This window comes from Trachinotus anak, unplaced genomic scaffold, assembly GCF_046630095.1.
Source record: "Trachinotus anak isolate AG129_WGS33_773 ecotype Australia unplaced genomic scaffold, CSIRO_AGI_Tana_v1 ptg000013l, whole genome shotgun sequence".
Lineage (NCBI taxonomy): Eukaryota > Metazoa > Chordata > Actinopteri > Carangiformes > Carangidae > Trachinotus > Trachinotus anak.
The window spans coordinates 4065883-4083612 of record NW_027273864.1 but is presented as its reverse complement, the minus strand read 5'-3'; the positions used below and the strand labels follow the sequence as shown (position 1 = coordinate 4083612).

The following is a 17730-nucleotide window of genomic DNA, read 5'->3' as shown; positions in this document are numbered from 1 at the left end:
AATGGAGCAGTCAGACTTTAATAATACAAGAAACTGTGTAATGAAAGAATAGAGAGGATGTGGTTAGTTAGAGATCTTTTATTATTGGTCTCACCCATCTCTTCCATTATAAACACTTCCTCTACACCTCTCATACATCAATACGCCACTTAAGACAAGTAGCTTGTAAACATTTGAAAAAGCATCAAACAAATGGAGAACTGGACAGAACAAAGCAAGAACTGTGTCATTCTTTTTCAAACAATATTTTACATTTCAAGGTAAGTTGAAGGAAAAACACCGTCAGAAGATACAGATGAAGAAATATGCGAATGACAAGTCCAAGATGACTTGATGGAGGAAAGTTTTAAAATGGGCTTTGAGGTCATTTTCCAGCTATTTAATAGTTGTTTTTGTTTTTTTTATTAAAGTTAATGCAAAAATGCAATATAAGTAACCAATTCTATTGGGCTTGACTATAAATTCAAATAAATAAATATTGTGTGGTAGTGCCTAATTACAAATTATTGTAAATTATTTGATATGTACTGTAGAAGATTAGATTTATCTCTATTTTGTGGTATAAAATATGAAGTGCATAATTGTATCCTCCCTTTGGGAAAATATACATCTCTCAGTAAGCAAACGTCAACAACATGTCATCAAAGAGGAAATCTGAGTCATAGAAAAGCAACAGAATCCAATACTACAGGAACCCCCAAATTTTAAGTGCAAACGTTTCATCACAACATCTGCATGTACAATATCAACACTATATCAAAACACTTTACATATAAAACATAGATTTAGATTTCTCCCCATAAGGCTTTGATTCCCAAAAAAAAAGCCAATGCCACTATGGGGCCTCTGCCTCCCAGCTCCACAAGAGGAAAACAACAAAGAAACACATGCACAAAGTGAACATTAAATCAGAGAACCCAAAATAGCAGACATCTAACCATCTGGCCATTACAAAAATAGAAATTAATCTTAAAAATTCTATTGGTGTTACAGGAAAATAAAAGGTTACACAAAAATGATAAACAGGTTTTTATATATATATATATATATATATATATATATATATATATTTATTTATATTTATATTTATTTATTTATTTATATATTTTCTGAGTAGATCTGTTATCACAAACATTTATAAGCAGGTTGGAAAGAGACATGGGCTAATTTAGTTACGCTGTTCATATGCTATGCATATTAACCGATGTTGCTGTCTGTATGTACAGTAATGCAACCTGAAGAACACTGCAGCACACTTAAGGTCCTGCAGTACATAAGCTGTGGCAGACGGTATGAGCTGCAGTTCACTTGCACACAAAACATCCCTGTGAAGTTTTACTCCAAACTTCTGGGGCTCTGGTTTGGTCTATGCAAAGATATGGCATAAAGACAAACAGGAACGCTGTCGTATACTGTTAGATCTATACTAACTTTTAAATGATAGAACTCCATCCACTTTTGGGAGAGAAACTTGGGCTTGGCTGTGGTAAGGCACCGATTATCAATCTGATGGACTGCAGGTTGGGGAGGGGGGGCAATGTCTGTTAGTTGAGTAAAAGAGAACATTAATTTCCCCCCTACAAAATTCGCTGGTCATCCATCCCTGGGTTAGAAAGTGACACTTAGGTAAACGCACACACTAGCGTCTTCAATCTAAGTATCGTGTAAACAAGTGTGATGTACAATATCCATGTTTAATAGCATAGAAAGGTGGGATCGACCTCTTGAGTCTGTGTCTCAGACTTATGGCTTCAGAGTCATATACAAAACAGGTGCAAACCTTTCATGGCTGATAATCTGAGGAGCAGGTTTCAGGGGAAAGGAAGGTGCTTAAAGTTCCAGGTTAATACCGTCCACGCTAGACTACTAAACAGTCTAGCTGCAAAGATTTGGAGGTTTGGTCTAGGTTTAAATAACTGCATTGACACTGCAAGCAATAAATCATTAAAGCCCAGTCATTTACAACAAAGAGCTGACCTGTGGGCAGTGAATGAGGTTTCAAGGTAATGCTGTGATTTTGCCTTATGAGGAACAATTTTGTCAGGTTTTAGTTCCAGTAGGACTTTAAGAAATAGTGAAAAATGTTGAGAAACACACTTTCTTTCTGTAGTGTAAATATACAGCTGGAACCAGCTGTTTTAGCTTAGCTTAGCATGCAGACTGGAAACGGAGTGCGACTGCTAAAGCTCACTAATATATCACGTTATGTCTCATTTGTCATTTTTGCACTTGAGTTTTTGTACAGATTTGTGACTCCAGGAAAATCTAGTGCCTAGCTGTTTCCCCATTCCCCATTTGTGCTAAGCTAAATTAACCAACTGCCATTGCCAGCTACTATTTACTGTACAGACATGAGCTGTATCATTCTTCTCATCTAACTCTTGGCTAGAAAGCAAAGTGTATTTCCCAAAATGTCAAACTATTCCTTTAAAATTTACCATTTCACTACAACTTTAATTTGAAAACTTAAAAAATATATATATCTCTAGCATCAGAAGTGAAGTCTGGCTGCCTTTAACACAATGTAGGGTTAAGTTATAAAAGGCAACATCAGAGCAGTAAGACATACAGGATATGAGTTGCAGCTTGCAGAGACTCAAACAGTTATGGCTTCACTTTCTTTCACTCCCACCTGAAAGCTTACAGGCGGGAGGCAGACCAGGCCACACTGGCTTTCAGGGCTATTCTACTGTATATATTTACACACACATTACAACAGTTTACATAGAGGCGTCATTCAAGGATCAGCTCGGATTATGGCCACATCACGATAAAACAGCCAAGGTAAGAGTCCTGTTGGATATGGCTGTAGTTCGCCAACATTTCAGAGCAGCTGAGGCAAGGCTTGACATTTAAGTTCAGGCTGAGAGCTTGGTAAAAGGTAAGAGAGTTGCAATTAAACATGCATGGTTGTCAGGTTAAAGCGCTTCCCTTAAACAAGAGTACAAGTTAAGGACAGAACAAAACAAAAAAACAAAAACAATCAGTGTGAGGAGAGGAGAAAACTGGATGGGAACTAATGTCAGAAAATGAAAAAGTCTTTTTTTTTGGCAGTAACACAGTTACACAAGGAGAAGGAAAGATTCAGATATCCACAATCCCATTGGTCTGTGTGTCCAAGTATGAAGCAGATTGTGGCTGCTGAGGGTCCAATCCACATGCACATACTGTTGCCATGGAAATTCCTTCCTCCTTTGAATTGTTGTGAGTGAGGATCCCAAAAAGCCAGACAAAATGAATTCATAAGTGCATATGAAACGACGGCATCACTGTGCGTAAGTGCAGAACAGTATCTTCAGGGCATATGTTCTATGAACGTGTTAGCCTCATCCATCAAAGCTGGACAGCCAACATCTCTCCAGGTCTTCCTCCACACAGCATATTGTAGTGTGAATTATGTGGCAGCGAACTTTAAAGCACCAGAGTTATGGGGAATGGCAATGACTGAGCTGCCACATTACTGTCCTGGCTGTGGGAGCAGGAGATGGAGCTGGAGGGGGAAAGGTGTCTGACTGTCTGGGTCCAGATGGGGTGATTAATCCTATGTCTTTTGAGGGTCTGGTGAAATGGGGCCTGGTGTGTTGGTCCCATCCATACTGTGTACAGGAATCTGGAACTGGGGGGTCAGGACCGACGGAAACTGGAACAGAGCAGAATGGAGTGTTAGGACAGTTCTGGACAGATTGACTAAATGATACTACACAAGAGCAGAAAGAAGGTATACACTCTTATGTACTGACTTGGAACAGATGGGCTCCCTGGCGTCGTGTGGCTGGGCTGAGTGGAGCAACCGGACTGAGCGTGCTCCAGAAGTGGATGTTGGACAGCAGAGGACTGGGAGTCAGCAACAGAGTGGGAGTCTGAGGAGGAAGATAAACAAGAAGGACTTGTGTCACTTTCATTACAGCATGGCTGATCCTGGCTGATTTTATTTTGACAGAAATAATGTACCAGCACATATGTAAGACAACAACTGAAGAGAACCTGTTGCAGAGAAATGTCTCTATTACATTAGTTTGTTCAACAGAGAGCAGTGAGAGGTCACTCTTCAGCTGTGACGCCTCCTGCTCAGGACTTCGATCAGTTCCTTCATTACCAATTTTGAGGGATCCTTAACAAAGCTGTTTGAGAAATGTAAACAACCCTGTGAGCCTGGTTTCAGGCCTCTGAGTTTCCACCCACAGCTGTGATTTGTTCAGCAACTCAAACACATCTGGTGGTGTCGTACCCATCAATAGCTCATTAAACCACTTGGAGAACCAGTAAGCCAATCAGAGTTCAGTAGGCTACCTAGATATTCAAGTCCATGGTTTGCATTAAGTGTAGAGTTTCTCTTTTTACCACTTGCACAGCTTGACTCTATAATTAATGGGGTACTGAATGATTAATGTCCATTATGACCTCCACCAGTGACTAAGGCATTGTTAGGAACTGATGCAGCCTTAAGTGGCTTGTGAAGACCACAGACTATATAGATTCACAGAACAGCTATTGCCTCTGTTAGTTATGTTGGCAGCTTTCTTTTAGCTCTTTTATTCTGGTGATTAGAGTCTGTGCTGCTTTAATGAAAATTACTTATTTTGCTTCCAAATGAAAAAGATACTAAAACCAACAATTTATCACAATGTTTGGGTAAATACAAAGAACAGACTTCTACCTTTGGAAAGAAACTGTAAAAACAGGTTAGTATACACATCAGAAATTACTGCTTATAGTTTAATATTTTACCCAATGAGTCAAAAAAGTGTTAAAGACTTCTAAGATACTGAACACAAGAGTATTTTATAAACTATAATATCCATGTAAAATCCATATAAAATCCATGTGTATCTGTTATGACCATCAAGAGACCAACTAAACTAAATCCTCCTATACGGTGGAGAGGCTCCGCTGTAGTCAGTCACTGAGAGAAGAGAGAGAACCCAGAAAGCAGACCTCATGCCTGTGTGAGCTGACTGGCTGTAGATCCCATGACCAAACCTGACCTCATTGGACCTTCTACAAAGGGACAGAATATAAACAACACTGTCTGAACCAGCAGATCTAATAGAATATACAGTAACACATGCAGTCATGTGGTCTTGCAAACAGCATCACCAGCAACAATTAAGCGCCACAAAAACAAGACCAAACAGCAGCAGGGCACCACAGATTACTGCTGCAGTGCTGCCACCTGCTGGTCACCATCACTAAATGCTAGAACAGGCAGTGCAACATTAATTCTTGACTGTTCAGTTATGTAACGATGCTGGTCTATTTGTGTGTTTTCTATTAGGTTACAGTCTGTGATGTAAACAACAGATTTTTTTCTTGAGAGCAGCTACTACACATCAACCAGCCTCATCTCTTCACCACAGTAATAAATGGAGATGTAAATAATGGCATGGCAAACAGTGTGTAACATCAATTTTCATTTCAGATTCTTTAATAAAGAATAATAATAAGTTCAGTAAGTAGCACTGAGCTTTGCCCTTCTGTGTGTGTGTGACATTCAGGAGACGCTGGGTTTTGGTTACTTAACAAAACAACCTGAAACTAACAAAATATCAATGTCAGCAGTCATCAGTATTCTACGTCATATTAACGCCGGCCTTAGAGGTTGTTCTTTCTCTTGAGCCACGTCTTATATTTGTTGTTCAAAAGCCAAACATTATCAAAAATGCTCTTGCCTGGCATTTTTGCTGGTAAGTATCCTGCTAGAGCTTCCTAACTTCACTCACTCGTGAGACATTCCCGCCACCAACAAGTGGCTTACTTGTATTTCATGTGACACAAGTGACCTGAAGTTCATGCAGCCTGTGCAACAGTACTACATTTTAAATTAATACAAGTAATGTATTTTGTAATTAAGACATGTTATGGAAATGTTATTAACATATTTTAAACAATAGGCTAAAACTGTGTATTCAAAACTTTTCCAAAACATTCAGTTAATTCCAAACCATTTCCAAGCCTGGAAAACAGTTTTTCTAATTTCATAACTGTGGGAACCCTATGGACAGGCAACAGGCTGCTAACTTCATTTTCACTTTCATTTTCCTGTAATATCTCACTGTGTGATAGTGGTTGGTTGTGCAGGTACATTTACTATGACAGCAGGCGATGAGTGGCTGTGTTGAATGTTGCTAATAGTTTTAACTTTCTGTTAACCGCACAAGATCCCGGCTGTTGCTTGTGTTGCATGTGTGTATGAAGCGTGTGCATGTGCCTGTGAGAGGAGAGCTGCAGGAGGACAGCTGTGTTTTTTAGATTTCTGCTGACCCCAGCTTCAACACTTTCCAGCACTGACAGAACAATCTTCATTTGCTATATTATTTTCATCACCCTCCTCCTTTTTTGCTGAGGGCAGACTTGGTTTTTTGTTCCATCTTAAAAAGTCTTCTGGTGTCCTAAAATCCATGCTGTCAGCTACTGAAGATATGTTGTGGGTTTCTCACAAATTATTCATGTTATTGCACTACAGTGGGTGCTCTCTTGAAATAGATGCTGCCATTTTGTTGTTTTAAAAAGTTTACACACAAGAAAGGGATGAGGATCATTTGATTGCCTCACTTATTGCTGAGAACAGTAAGTGACGCAGTGATCATGTAGTCTATCATCAACATGTTCAGTCTTGAGCAAAGGCAAGTATTGTGGCACCGGCGTAATTATCTCCAAATATACCTAAAAAGAAATGCTGCGACATTAGTGTTGCCATCTTTTATCAAGTTCAATCATGTTTGTGTGTTGCCATTTCTTTAAAGTGCTGCCATCCCACAATGAACTGTTGTTACTGAATACAATTTACCTTGCAAATTGGTATCATGAGATTATTTGCTTTATTACACACACACACACACACACACACACACACACACACACACACACACACACACACACACACACACACACACACACACACACACACACACACACACTTTTCTTGCTGCTGTGTTTTTGCTCAAGTGTGTTGCAACCTCAGGTATAACTCACAACACAACCCATGAAAAATAACACCACGTTCTCACCTGTAGCACTGCTGGTGTGAGAGAGGCAGTAGGTAGTGAGGGGCTGCAGAGGTTCATGGGGGAGAAGTCGGAGGTGGTGACCAGCAGAGTTGGCGGGCTGATCTGCAGGATTTTCGGTGGCTTGCGTGTCTTTCCTGAGCTCTGAGTGCTGACTGTGGTGCAGCTGCTCACTGAGGATGAGCTGGTTTCAGCGTCCACCAAACTGATCTCATCTCCAGACAGACCAATGCCATTGTCCACCTGGTGGAGACGATTACACACATGTTCATAGTATCAGGGGAAAAAATTGAAATCCATAGTAATCTTGATTTTAATCTGGAATATTGTTCACACATAATAATTATCCCCTGGTAGTGTCACAGTTCAACACAGGTGTCAGAACAGAATTAAAGGAAGGCAGCTAACTGGATTTAAATGTTTAATTTCATTGCCCATTATTTCCCAATGTGCTTGTATTTTCAGTCAATTATTTGCAGAACAACATATATTTATAATCACAACTAAACAAATGATGTCAAAAGTTTGCTCGTTGCGATGAGCCCACACAGAATTTTCACCTCAGTGCTGAAGAGTTGTTTTGTTTGACGCCTCACAACTTTACTGTTTTGGTTCACAGGAGTGGAACCTGACGTGGTCTCTGCTGTTGTCCATCCACCTCAAGTTTTGATGTGTTGTATATTCTGAGATACCTTTCCGCTCACTACAGTTGAGTGGTTATCTGACTTACTGCAGCCTTTCTGTCAGCTCCAACCACTCTGTCCATTCTCCTCTGACCTCTCTCACCAACACTGTGTTTCAGTCCACAGAACTGCCACTCACTCCTTTTTTTTTTCACACCATTCTGAGTAAAAACGCTAGACACTGATGTGCATTAAAATCTCAGGAGATCAGCAGTTTCAGAAAAAAAAAAATCAAACCATGCAATCATATTGTTTCCTTATTCTGATGTTTGTACATAAACTGAAGCTCCTGACCTGTATCTGCAGGATTTTATGAACTGCACTGCTGCCACATGATTGGCTGATTGGATAATTGCATGAATAAGCAGGTGTACAGGTCGGGTCCCTAATAAAGTGCTCAGTGAGTGTATTTTTCTCAGGAGTTGGTGGAGACAAACACAGAGCCAAAAGGAAAGTGAATATATTCACCTTGTTCAGAATGTATTTTGTTAACAGCTTTTTACTGGTGCTGCAAAGCAGCATTGCAGGTTTTTGAATCAGCGTCCATATTGAACATACCATACATTAAGTTAGTTTTTATCTATTAGGTTTAATCCGATACATTGTTCATGTGTGGGTGTGTTTTGATCAGATTTACCTAGCAGTAGCCTGGAAAGGTTTGCAAACCACCCAACAACTGTAATCAGGTTCTTAATGTTAAACTCTGATTGGTGCATGACATCATATGTATCTGTTCTAACTTTGGCCAAGCATCTCTTGTTCAGTAGTAGTGGTTATAGAAAGAAGCTGACAGAGAAAATAACTTACCAGGGCCAATAAAAATGATTTTTCTTGGTATTTGTTCAGCTATGACTGGCATCTGTGTGAGAAGTGTTTGTATGTATACTCACCTTCTCCTGTGGCTGAGCATCTGTGACCTCCTGTGCCTGTGCATCTGCAGGCTGAGATGATCTGGACTCAATGTCGCTGTCAATCACCAGCTCATGGGAGGAGTCAGGCACTAAGCTTGGAGATGGGCTGGCCGACGTCAGGTCTGGTAAGCTGAACGCTGGTTCTGATGGGCGGATGTGTTCAAATGGATAGACGGGCTGAGGATGCAGGGAGGAGTGTGTGCTGATGTCTTCAGCCCTCGTGGGTGGAGCTTGCAGAGGTTCTAAGTGGTTGGACATCAGGGTTGGCTCTATGGCAACCTGAGGAGGCGGTGCTGGTGTTGGCTTTGGAGGGGTGTTTCCAAACTTGATGACAGATGGCAAAGCAGTTGGCTGTTGTGACTGAGGCAATGCTTCCTGGCTCTGGCCTGTGGCAGTGAGACCCCTCTTGTCAGCCATCTTTTCTGCTGGGTTCTCTATTTTGATGGACTTGAAGAGCTGGCGTCCATTTTGCAGCGAGTTGAGTGTGAAGGAGGTGTACAGGCCAGAGTGGATGTAGTCGTTACGGCTTGACTGCTTTGTGCTTGAGCCCAGAGCTGCTGCACTACCTCCTACCTTGGCTCTGTCACCAGACTCACCCTCCTGTGGGGTGCTGTCCCTTCTTGTTAGGGGAGGAATGCCGACATCCCCGCTCTCTGTTCGGGTAGCAACATCTCCTTTCAGGATGTCAGGATACGACACAAAGCGATAGACAAACTTCTGACCATTTACCTTCTTTATGATGTTCTGTAAGACACAGAAAAACAATTGCAGAACAAGATATGTTAGATTATAGTCTTGGTGAATACATAAAAACAAAAAAAAACGACATCATTATCATCTAAGCAGAAAACACACAGTGAGTAGAAACAAAACTTTCCCTCGTGTAGTATGTGGTGGAAGCAAAAAATAGAAGAGTGACCACAGAAAAGCCTTGTGCATGGGAGAGCTCTGTCTTTCCTGTCTGTACCAAACTAGCAGCCACTAATGCTGCAGCCAAACATACCAGAGGAGCCCTGCCCAGAACGCCCACAGGGTCAGGCAGTGCTTCTGCCAAACCACAAGCAGAGTGGGAGACAGACAGCACTCTCTCTGCATGTTACTGAGCACTGGACTTCAACCATTCTGAGATGCAATGAAGTTGTGTTTTGGTAGGTACCATCTTTGGTGCTGCTTCAAAACATGTGGTTATGCAACACAGGCATCCTGTAATTTGTTTAATTATGACTGACAATGAAACAGCTGATCTCATACATACATACATACATACATACATACATATATATATATATATATATATATATGTCAGGATGCTGCACCATCTGATCAAATTCATATTCATTGTTATGTTTTAGAGTCCAAATCTGTTTCCAGTTAATTCATCCAGTGGTAATGTTAATAGTAATAGTAATCAAAACTAGTTCAAAAAGAGAGCAGGGATATTCTGTAGATGTAACACAGCATTGTGTTATGTGAAGATGCTCCTGAGGGCGTCGCAGTGGTGCAATGGTTAGCACTGTCACCTCACAGCAAGAACCCTGGTTCAGCCGAGGTGCGAATGTGAGTGTGAACCTTTTTTTGTCTCTATCTGTCAGCCCTGTGATAGACAGGCGACCCTTCCAGGGCATTCTCCGCCTCTCACCCAATGTCGGCTGTGATTGACTACAGCCCTCCGTGATCCTCAAAGGACAAGGAGTATAGCTCATCTTTTCTCAGACTTTCAGTTTGAGTGGATGAAAACATGAAAGCAGGAGTAAAATAAGTGCTGTAGCCTACGAACCATATTGTGGCCAATCAGTCGGGGCATGTTTTTCCCAACTGTATTCTGCCCACAAAGAACCACATCAGATTAGGAAAAAACTGAAAGGTCGTGATTAGAGGAATTCTTAAAACAAAAAGACAGAGTTGCCATATCAAACACAAGGCAGCTACTTTCAATCACCTAGGACCACTGCAGTAGAAGAGTTTGTGTATGTTTACCTTGTCGTAGTAGTATCTGAGGGCCCTGCTGAGTTTGTCATAGTTCATATTCGGCTTGTTCTTACGAGCCCCCCATAACCGGGCCACCTCCTCTGCCTGCAGCAGCTTGAACTCCCCCTCCTCATTGGTCCAGCAGATGAGCTGCTCATTACTGGAATCCAAAAGGAGCTGGAGGAGGAACTGCCACAGGGTGACAGAGTTGTCCATGTCTCTCACTAATGGGAAAAAAAACATAAGAGGGTAGAGAGGAGAAAAACAATCAGGCTCATGAAGCAAGGAACTGCTGCTCACTGCATGACAATGTGGAATTTCACTGCAACTTATAGGAAATATGCTTCAGTTCAGTTTATTCTGACAGTTATGTTGTGAATTAGTTGTTGTAACCACTCTGATTTACCTCCTTCCATAAGCCCACCAGAGATTGTTAACTTCAACAACACACAGTATGTGCATGTAGTATGCATGTCAGTCTTAACAATACTCTGATATACATTACAAAAAACATTATATTTTAACCTAATCAGCACAAATGTGATCCCAACAGGAGCGATGGGAAAACTATTCATCTTTGTCATCCTCACTTGTATTTTGCTGTTGGATATGTAAGTATGAGCAGAAATCTGGTGCAACTGGTTATTTAACAGCCAAGAAATAAGAGGCTGTTTTACAGGACCAGGTGCACAGTCTGCTACAAACGTTGTTCCCTCATGTGGTTCCCACGTTCCAGGTTAGTAACGCCACCATGCACAACGCTGAGTAAACTCAAGAGTTTACAGCTGGATGAAGTGAAACACCTTCCATTCCAATCCCTTCATGAGAAATTCTGATGCCCAAGGTGTACGGTAAATTTACAGGTTCTTTAACCCTTGGTGCGCTGGAGTGTGTATTAAAGATTTATTGAAAAATAAGTGGTCCTATCCACACAGTTCAGGGAGAGTGTGACTGCTTTCTGATGACTGAGGCTGGTCAGAGGTAAAGTGTGGCCCTATTCTGGTTAGGTCTATGATGACATGCAGATTGTATCACACTCTAAACCTTAAGCCAATTATTCAGAAATAAGAAAATTATACCTAATCATAAATACCCGATTTTTGTTAAAAGCTATAAAATGTGGCACTGTGATGTGGCCACTGACTAGTCCTCAAGGCCAAACAGCTTGTTCACATCTGGCAAGGTCCACAGAACATCATGGCCATGAAAAATGAAACACCTCTCAGTGAAGAATGAGGATGTAAATTCATAAACCGGGGGGCCGTTCACAAAACATCAAGCAAGGGTTGTAAACCTGACATAAGGCACCTATATCTGGTAGTAATAAGCACAATTAGAGCTGAAAGAATTAGTTGCCATCTAATTTGATAATTGAATAATCAATGAAGTCATCAGTGAAGCAAAAATGGCAATGGTTGTCTAGAGTCTTCTGTGATAGTAAACTGAATCTCTTTGGGTTTTAATTGATCACGGGACAAAACAAGACATTTGAAGCTGTCATCATGGGCTCTAAGAACCATTTGCGAACATTCTATATACCAAATAATGTTTCAGTTAATCAAGGAAGTAACTGGTAGAGTAATCGATTATTGTTAGTTGCAGCCCTACTCACATTTTTTCTTAAACTGTAGTGTCATTACTGGAGCTCGTATTAATGTGAAAACGAACTTTTTTTTGGACATTACGACCTACTCGCCTTGACTACTGCAACGCTCTTCTGGCGGGCCTTTCTTCATGCACAGTGAAACCTTTGCAGATGGTTCAGAATGCAGCAGCACATCTGGTCTTGGATCAGCCCAAACGGCGATTGTCACTCCGCTACTCATCGATCTACACTGGCCTACCTATGGCTGCCTGAATCACATTCAAGTCACTGCCTTCAGAGTGGCTTCTGGGTCTGCAACCATCAACTTGAACTCAGTCATACAGCCTTATGCTCCTTCTTGGCCACTGTGTTCCTCCAAGGAATGTCATCTGGCATTGCCATCTCTGCAACAAACAAACAAGGCAATCTCAGTCCAGACTGTTCTCATCTGTGATTCCCCGATGATGAAACAAGCTACTGAATTCTATCAGAGCAGAGGTGTTCATGTCTATCTTCAAAAATCTCCTGAAAACACATCTCTTCCAAGAGCTTCTCCTCTCCTAAACACCCTAATTAGCACTTACTATGCACTTCCAGCGCACTACTTTATGTGTAGTACTTATTACCTACACTAAGGTTTCCTACTGCACTGAAGCTTTAGTGATGTCCCTCATTCGTAAGACGCTTTGGATAAAAGAAATGAGTAAATGTATGTGTAGATGTACTTATTTCAGGCCTACCAAGAGCCATTATTTGACATAACTATGTCTGTCTTTGTCTAAAACCCAGGCTGGAAAACCCCACAAACCAAATGATGCTGAATTCTGGTTGCACGTGTGCTTTCATTGCACTTCACCAACAGGTAACCATCTATTTTGGAGTCTTGTTCACTCCAAGTTAATGTTACATGATTTTAACCCTGATTTTCCACTGGCCAACAGTGAAGAGAAAGGCTCAGGATCAGATACAAATCGGCGTTCGATCACTAAACCACAACCATTGTAAACAATACAGCAATGACAACTTTCAAAGTCATATCGTGTGTACATGGCTTCAATTGCTATTAACTTGTGAGCTGTTGACAGCACCATGACTTGTGAACAAAGAAGTTGGAAAAAGCTGACTTTTGCTTGTGTTTTACTGAATTGTTCAAACACACATCTGGTGCTTTCTTTGATGTTTTTGAGGGGCTTTGCTGCAGTCTTTGCAGGTTTTTCAGCATGACATCCTATGCACAGATTAAAGGCCATGAACACTGGTGGTACAACCACACACCCACACAGGTGTTTTGATGTTTTGTAACCTTGGCACACTCCCCGGATTACTACACCAAGATTAAACTTGGAGTTCTAATAAAACAGAATAAGTGAAAACACATGTTATCTGAACAGGCCTAACACCTGCATAGGTAACTGGTGCACCCTACTTGAGTGTCTCAAATAAGTCAACCTAAACTTCTGCATCAATTACAATCCCTCCTGCCTGTCACCTCATGTGGGTGCACTTCTGAAGAGTCACATAATTACATGTTGCCAGAGAAAAGTGACAGGCTCAACAGAAAGACCTCCTGCAGATAAAAACAGATGTCATATGGGAGAGTTCATACTGTGAGTGACAATGAGGGTGAGCACAAAGGTGAGGACAGGGTAGGTATAAATGTATGTAATGTGTGCTGGTATTACAGAACCATCAAATACTGCACACCTCTGTCTTCAGAACAACTCAAGCCTCCTTGTCCTGCTGTCGCTGCATCCTGACAGCATGAAGTCCTATGAGAGATCACGGAGGAGGAAACCTACTTCCCACAAAGGTTAAGTGGTGTTTAGATCTAGTGGTTGAGAAGGCCATGAACAAAGAGGGCAATATCCTGCTTTTCACAAAACCTCTCTACAGTGTGTTTAGCAATGTAGAAGGAGGCATTATCTTGAAATCTCACATGCATTACCTTAATGCCATATTCTTTTTGCCAAAACAACAATTTTGCTGCATTTGCAGTGCCAGGTTACTTTGGTCCCTCTAACTAGTGCTCCTAATGTCTATTTCACTGGCTATCAGGGGCAACAGACACTGCAACTGACTTGAGGCCTTTAGCCTTGCCTGTAAGCTAATTATTTGAAAGTAAAAATAAAATAAATATTAAAAAAATAAAATTACTAAACAAAACTCAACAATTCCGATTGCTATTGTCTATTTGGCAAGAGTTCCAGGTCTGTGGATACATGCGTGTTTAATAGAAATTATATGTATAAATAACATTTTGTCCACTTTTTCACCTGTTGATATGAATTAAAGCTATTGTATATCAAAAAATGTTTGCTTTCTGTATAATTTGCAACTTTGTTATATTCATCTATGTCAGTCAAACTTGTGATGTTTTATAATGTTGAGGTCACTGTAAATTTCATTCTATATCAGTCCCAATATAATACCTGCATTTCATTAACACCTATTTCAGCACCAAAACCAAAACATTTTTCTATATACTACGGAATACAAAAATAGTTTTGCACTTTTTTTTTTAACAAATTATTCCAAACATATGTAACACAACAAATCCATAACTGTTCATTTTTTTCTAAAGCACAAAGCAGCTTAGGGCTACATCTAATGATTACATGACAGTGAAAAAGGCCCTTTATACTGTGCAAAAGGTCTTCAAATGTCTTGTTTTGTTCAACCAACAGTCCAAAACCCAGATATATTTATTTTGATATTAAGTTTAATAAACAAAGGCATAAAACCTTCACCTTTAAGAAGTTGGAACCGGCAACTGTTTGGCAGTTTCACTTCTAAATGTGAGTGATTTCAAAATTGTTGACGAGTAAATTGATTAAACTAATTGTTGCAGCTCTAAAACAGCTTTACAAAATAATTATTATAATTACTTAATAAATACTGTCTAAAATTAGCAGTATTGTTATTTAAATCAAAATGTAAGAATATGCACACTGTGAATCTGACCAGACATTAAATGGCCTTCACTCGATAGTTGATAAGACTTACAGACACAATTTGGTTAACACCGAAGAAGTACAAAGGTCTTATACCCAGCCCTAAAGGTGACAGCCTCTGTTGTTGTTCTGTGCTCCTTACATCTGCGTGTTGTTCTAGAATAGATGTAAAAATGGTGTTTCTTATGAAAAACCTTGATTTAAGTAAAATTTTAATCTATTCCACAAAAGCAATTCAAACCTAATGTAATGGGAGTCATTTAAGCGTGGCCTGTAAAAACTGTACATTCAGAAAGTATTCAGACTGCTTCACTTTTTTCACATTTTGATATGTTGCAGACTTATGCTATAATTGTAAAAATTCACACTCAGGGAATCAATTTACAAGGACTGCACCGAGTATATGACAGCTGAATGCACCCAAGACAATTACACCTCCCCAACCAACATGTACATTTATAATAGGGCTGCACAATTAATTGAAATATTATTTAAATTGCAAGCTGGCAAAGTGCAATATCCAATTTGCAGGAGCTACAATTTTTTGGTGAAGGCAAAATGTGTCACAACATACCATAATTGTGGCATTGCGGTGCTACAGAGATGCCCTGCCCCACAAAACATATTCTCCAGATGTAAGGGAACAAGCCCCTAGCAAAAATGAGATCATCATCATTTTTACTTTTTTTTTTTTTCAGTTAAAGTGAGATGTAAAAATAATTCTCACTATAATCGTGACACATATAACAGTCGCCATATCTGTAAAAATAATCACTATATGATTTTTTATCATTCAGCCCTTATGTATAATCGTGAATGACAGATCTTATGGTTGCATTATTCTTCCAACAAGGTAGATTTAGGTGCCAAGTCAGACCAGGTAACCTTAACCTTTGTGGATGTCAGCTGGCATAACCCCACAAAGGCAAGGGCGTGATGTACTGGTAGTTTTACCCTTTATTGCACTTTGATGTAAACTATGCATACTATTGTTTAGATTACTTGTTATGACCCAAGTCATCCAACAGCACCACTGATCATCTACGAAAGGCTGCCTACCACATGGCAGACGTTCTGGTGAGGTGTCTTCTATTCCAGTCCAGTTAATACACATTTGAGATTTACTGCTCCTGAAAGGCCCAGCAGCTACACTTGTCTTGCTGATGTAAAAAGCAGCCCCTCTGTCATCCATGGCCATGCTTTTATTCAAAGACTATTAGACCACACTTAGAGCCCACTCTTAATAATCCATTCACATGCAACATGTTTGGAAATTGGGTTGTTTCGCAGTGCCACACAGACAAATGTCAGGGAAGGTTACTCTTCTGCAAGGGAATTATATCCATTTTTCTAATGTTTGGACTTCATTTTTTTAAATCGCTGCAATTGCTGATTTTATGCATAATATTCCCTCAATTCAGATCCCAATTACCAAATAGTTTTTTTTGGTGTGGCCAATAAAAGCCACACATGTTGTAGTCAACTGATGCACACTCAGACACAATTCCTAATGTTGCTATTATACGATGCTGGATTTTCATATTTTTGCTATCCTGTCCACTCCATGTTACAGACTGACTGTGACTTTTGCACTCTCTGTCAGTATCTGCCAACATGTGTGTATGTGTGTGTTTGTGTGAGTAAGCTTCTTATGGAAGAGTAAATCTGCCCTGACTCATCCGGACCTGCTGGGTTGGAGACACACCCCCCACACACACAATCTGTCCCAAACTGTCATGTTAAAACTGGTGATATCGGGGAATAAAGTAGGACAGTGTCAAATCTGCTGCCAGGGAAAAAGATTACCGATGAACGTTATGCAACGTTTGACATTAGCCGCAAACGTTATCTACGGAGCAGTGAGATAACGTCAGCTGGGACACATCAGTCATAGGACACAGGTTATTCATGCGCTATGAACGCCCGGGCTGGTGTGACTGGTTTATACTATCAGTTAGCCAGGCACCCACACAGGGCAAAATAAAAGACCACTTGTTGATGGATAATGTTACTTTCCTCACTGTCAACACCGGCTGTTAGTTATTTGCCCACTATTTAAAGTCGCAAGTTGGAACCCAAATATCGCGGTCGTGATTTGCATGTGTGTGAACAGTCGAGGAGACAAACAAATCAAGGCTTTAACGTTTGTCAGCTAACTGTAAGTTAGCTGTTAGCTAGCTTCACATTAGCTTGTTTGCTAACATTACCTCGCTCGTAGAGCCCGCTGAATTTCCAAGTCGTCGAGCCGCGTCCAAATATTCCCAAAACATTGCTGGAAAGCTTTCTATACTGCCATGGATCTGGAAACAAGTTTCAAATAGAGTGCCAAGCAAATACCTGAACACAGAATACATTAAACTGCCTTTGGCTTGGAGTGACGATATATCCTTTGAACAGGAAATAATGTTGCGTTCACTGTTCCTCGTAATTCTCACACTCGACAACTGTCGCGCCCCTCCAAGTGGGCTTGCTCAGGTACACACACGGTTTTTGTGAGTTGGTAGCTGTTGTTTTTAATGTAAAACTATGCAGTAAATAGTTGCTTTGAGATGCAATATGAAAGTGTCGTCAGTTGTGCATTTTACCATATTAATCATAACGATATTAAAATTAAGATCTTCGCATAAA

The 17730-nt window shown here is 40.4% G+C and overlaps 1 protein-coding gene across 2 annotated transcripts; it reads right to left on the bottom strand.

The window, feature by feature from the left end:
* Positions 1-63: 63 nt before the first annotated feature.
* On the bottom strand, positions 64-17730 carry elk4 (ETS transcription factor ELK4). 2 transcript variants are annotated; one of them, XM_071493930.1, is made up of 7 exons: positions 17310-17730; positions 12263-12555; positions 10576-10790; positions 8578-9342; positions 7008-7247; positions 3741-3860; positions 64-3640 (listed from the first exon to the last, which is right to left on the bottom strand). In XM_071493930.1, the coding sequence occupies exons 2-7, from the start codon at positions 12390-12392 to the stop codon at positions 3542-3544; spliced, it is 1569 nt and encodes a 522-aa protein (XP_071350031.1). In that variant the 5' UTR covers positions 12393-12555; positions 17310-17730; the 3' UTR covers positions 64-3541. The 2 variants fall into 2 exon arrangements, with proteins under 2 accessions (XP_071350031.1, XP_071350032.1); XM_071493931.1 differs by lacking the exon at positions 12263-12555 and having other exon boundaries at positions 17310-17724.

Excerpts from the sequence above, each read along its gene's own strand:
- elk4 (XM_071493930.1), bottom strand. The coding sequence starts at position 12,392 with ATGAGTAGCGGAGTGACAATCGCCGTTTGGGCTGATCCAAGACCAGAT. Across the intron at positions 7,248-8,577 it reads ATGCTCAGCCACAGGAGAAG|GTGGACAATGGCATTGGTCT; the intron begins GTGAGTATACAT and ends CGTCTCCACCAG. Across the intron at positions 3,861-7,007 it reads TCACACCAGCAGTGCTACAG|ACTCCCACTCTGTTGCTGAC; the intron begins GTGAGAACGTGG and ends CTTCCTCCTCAG.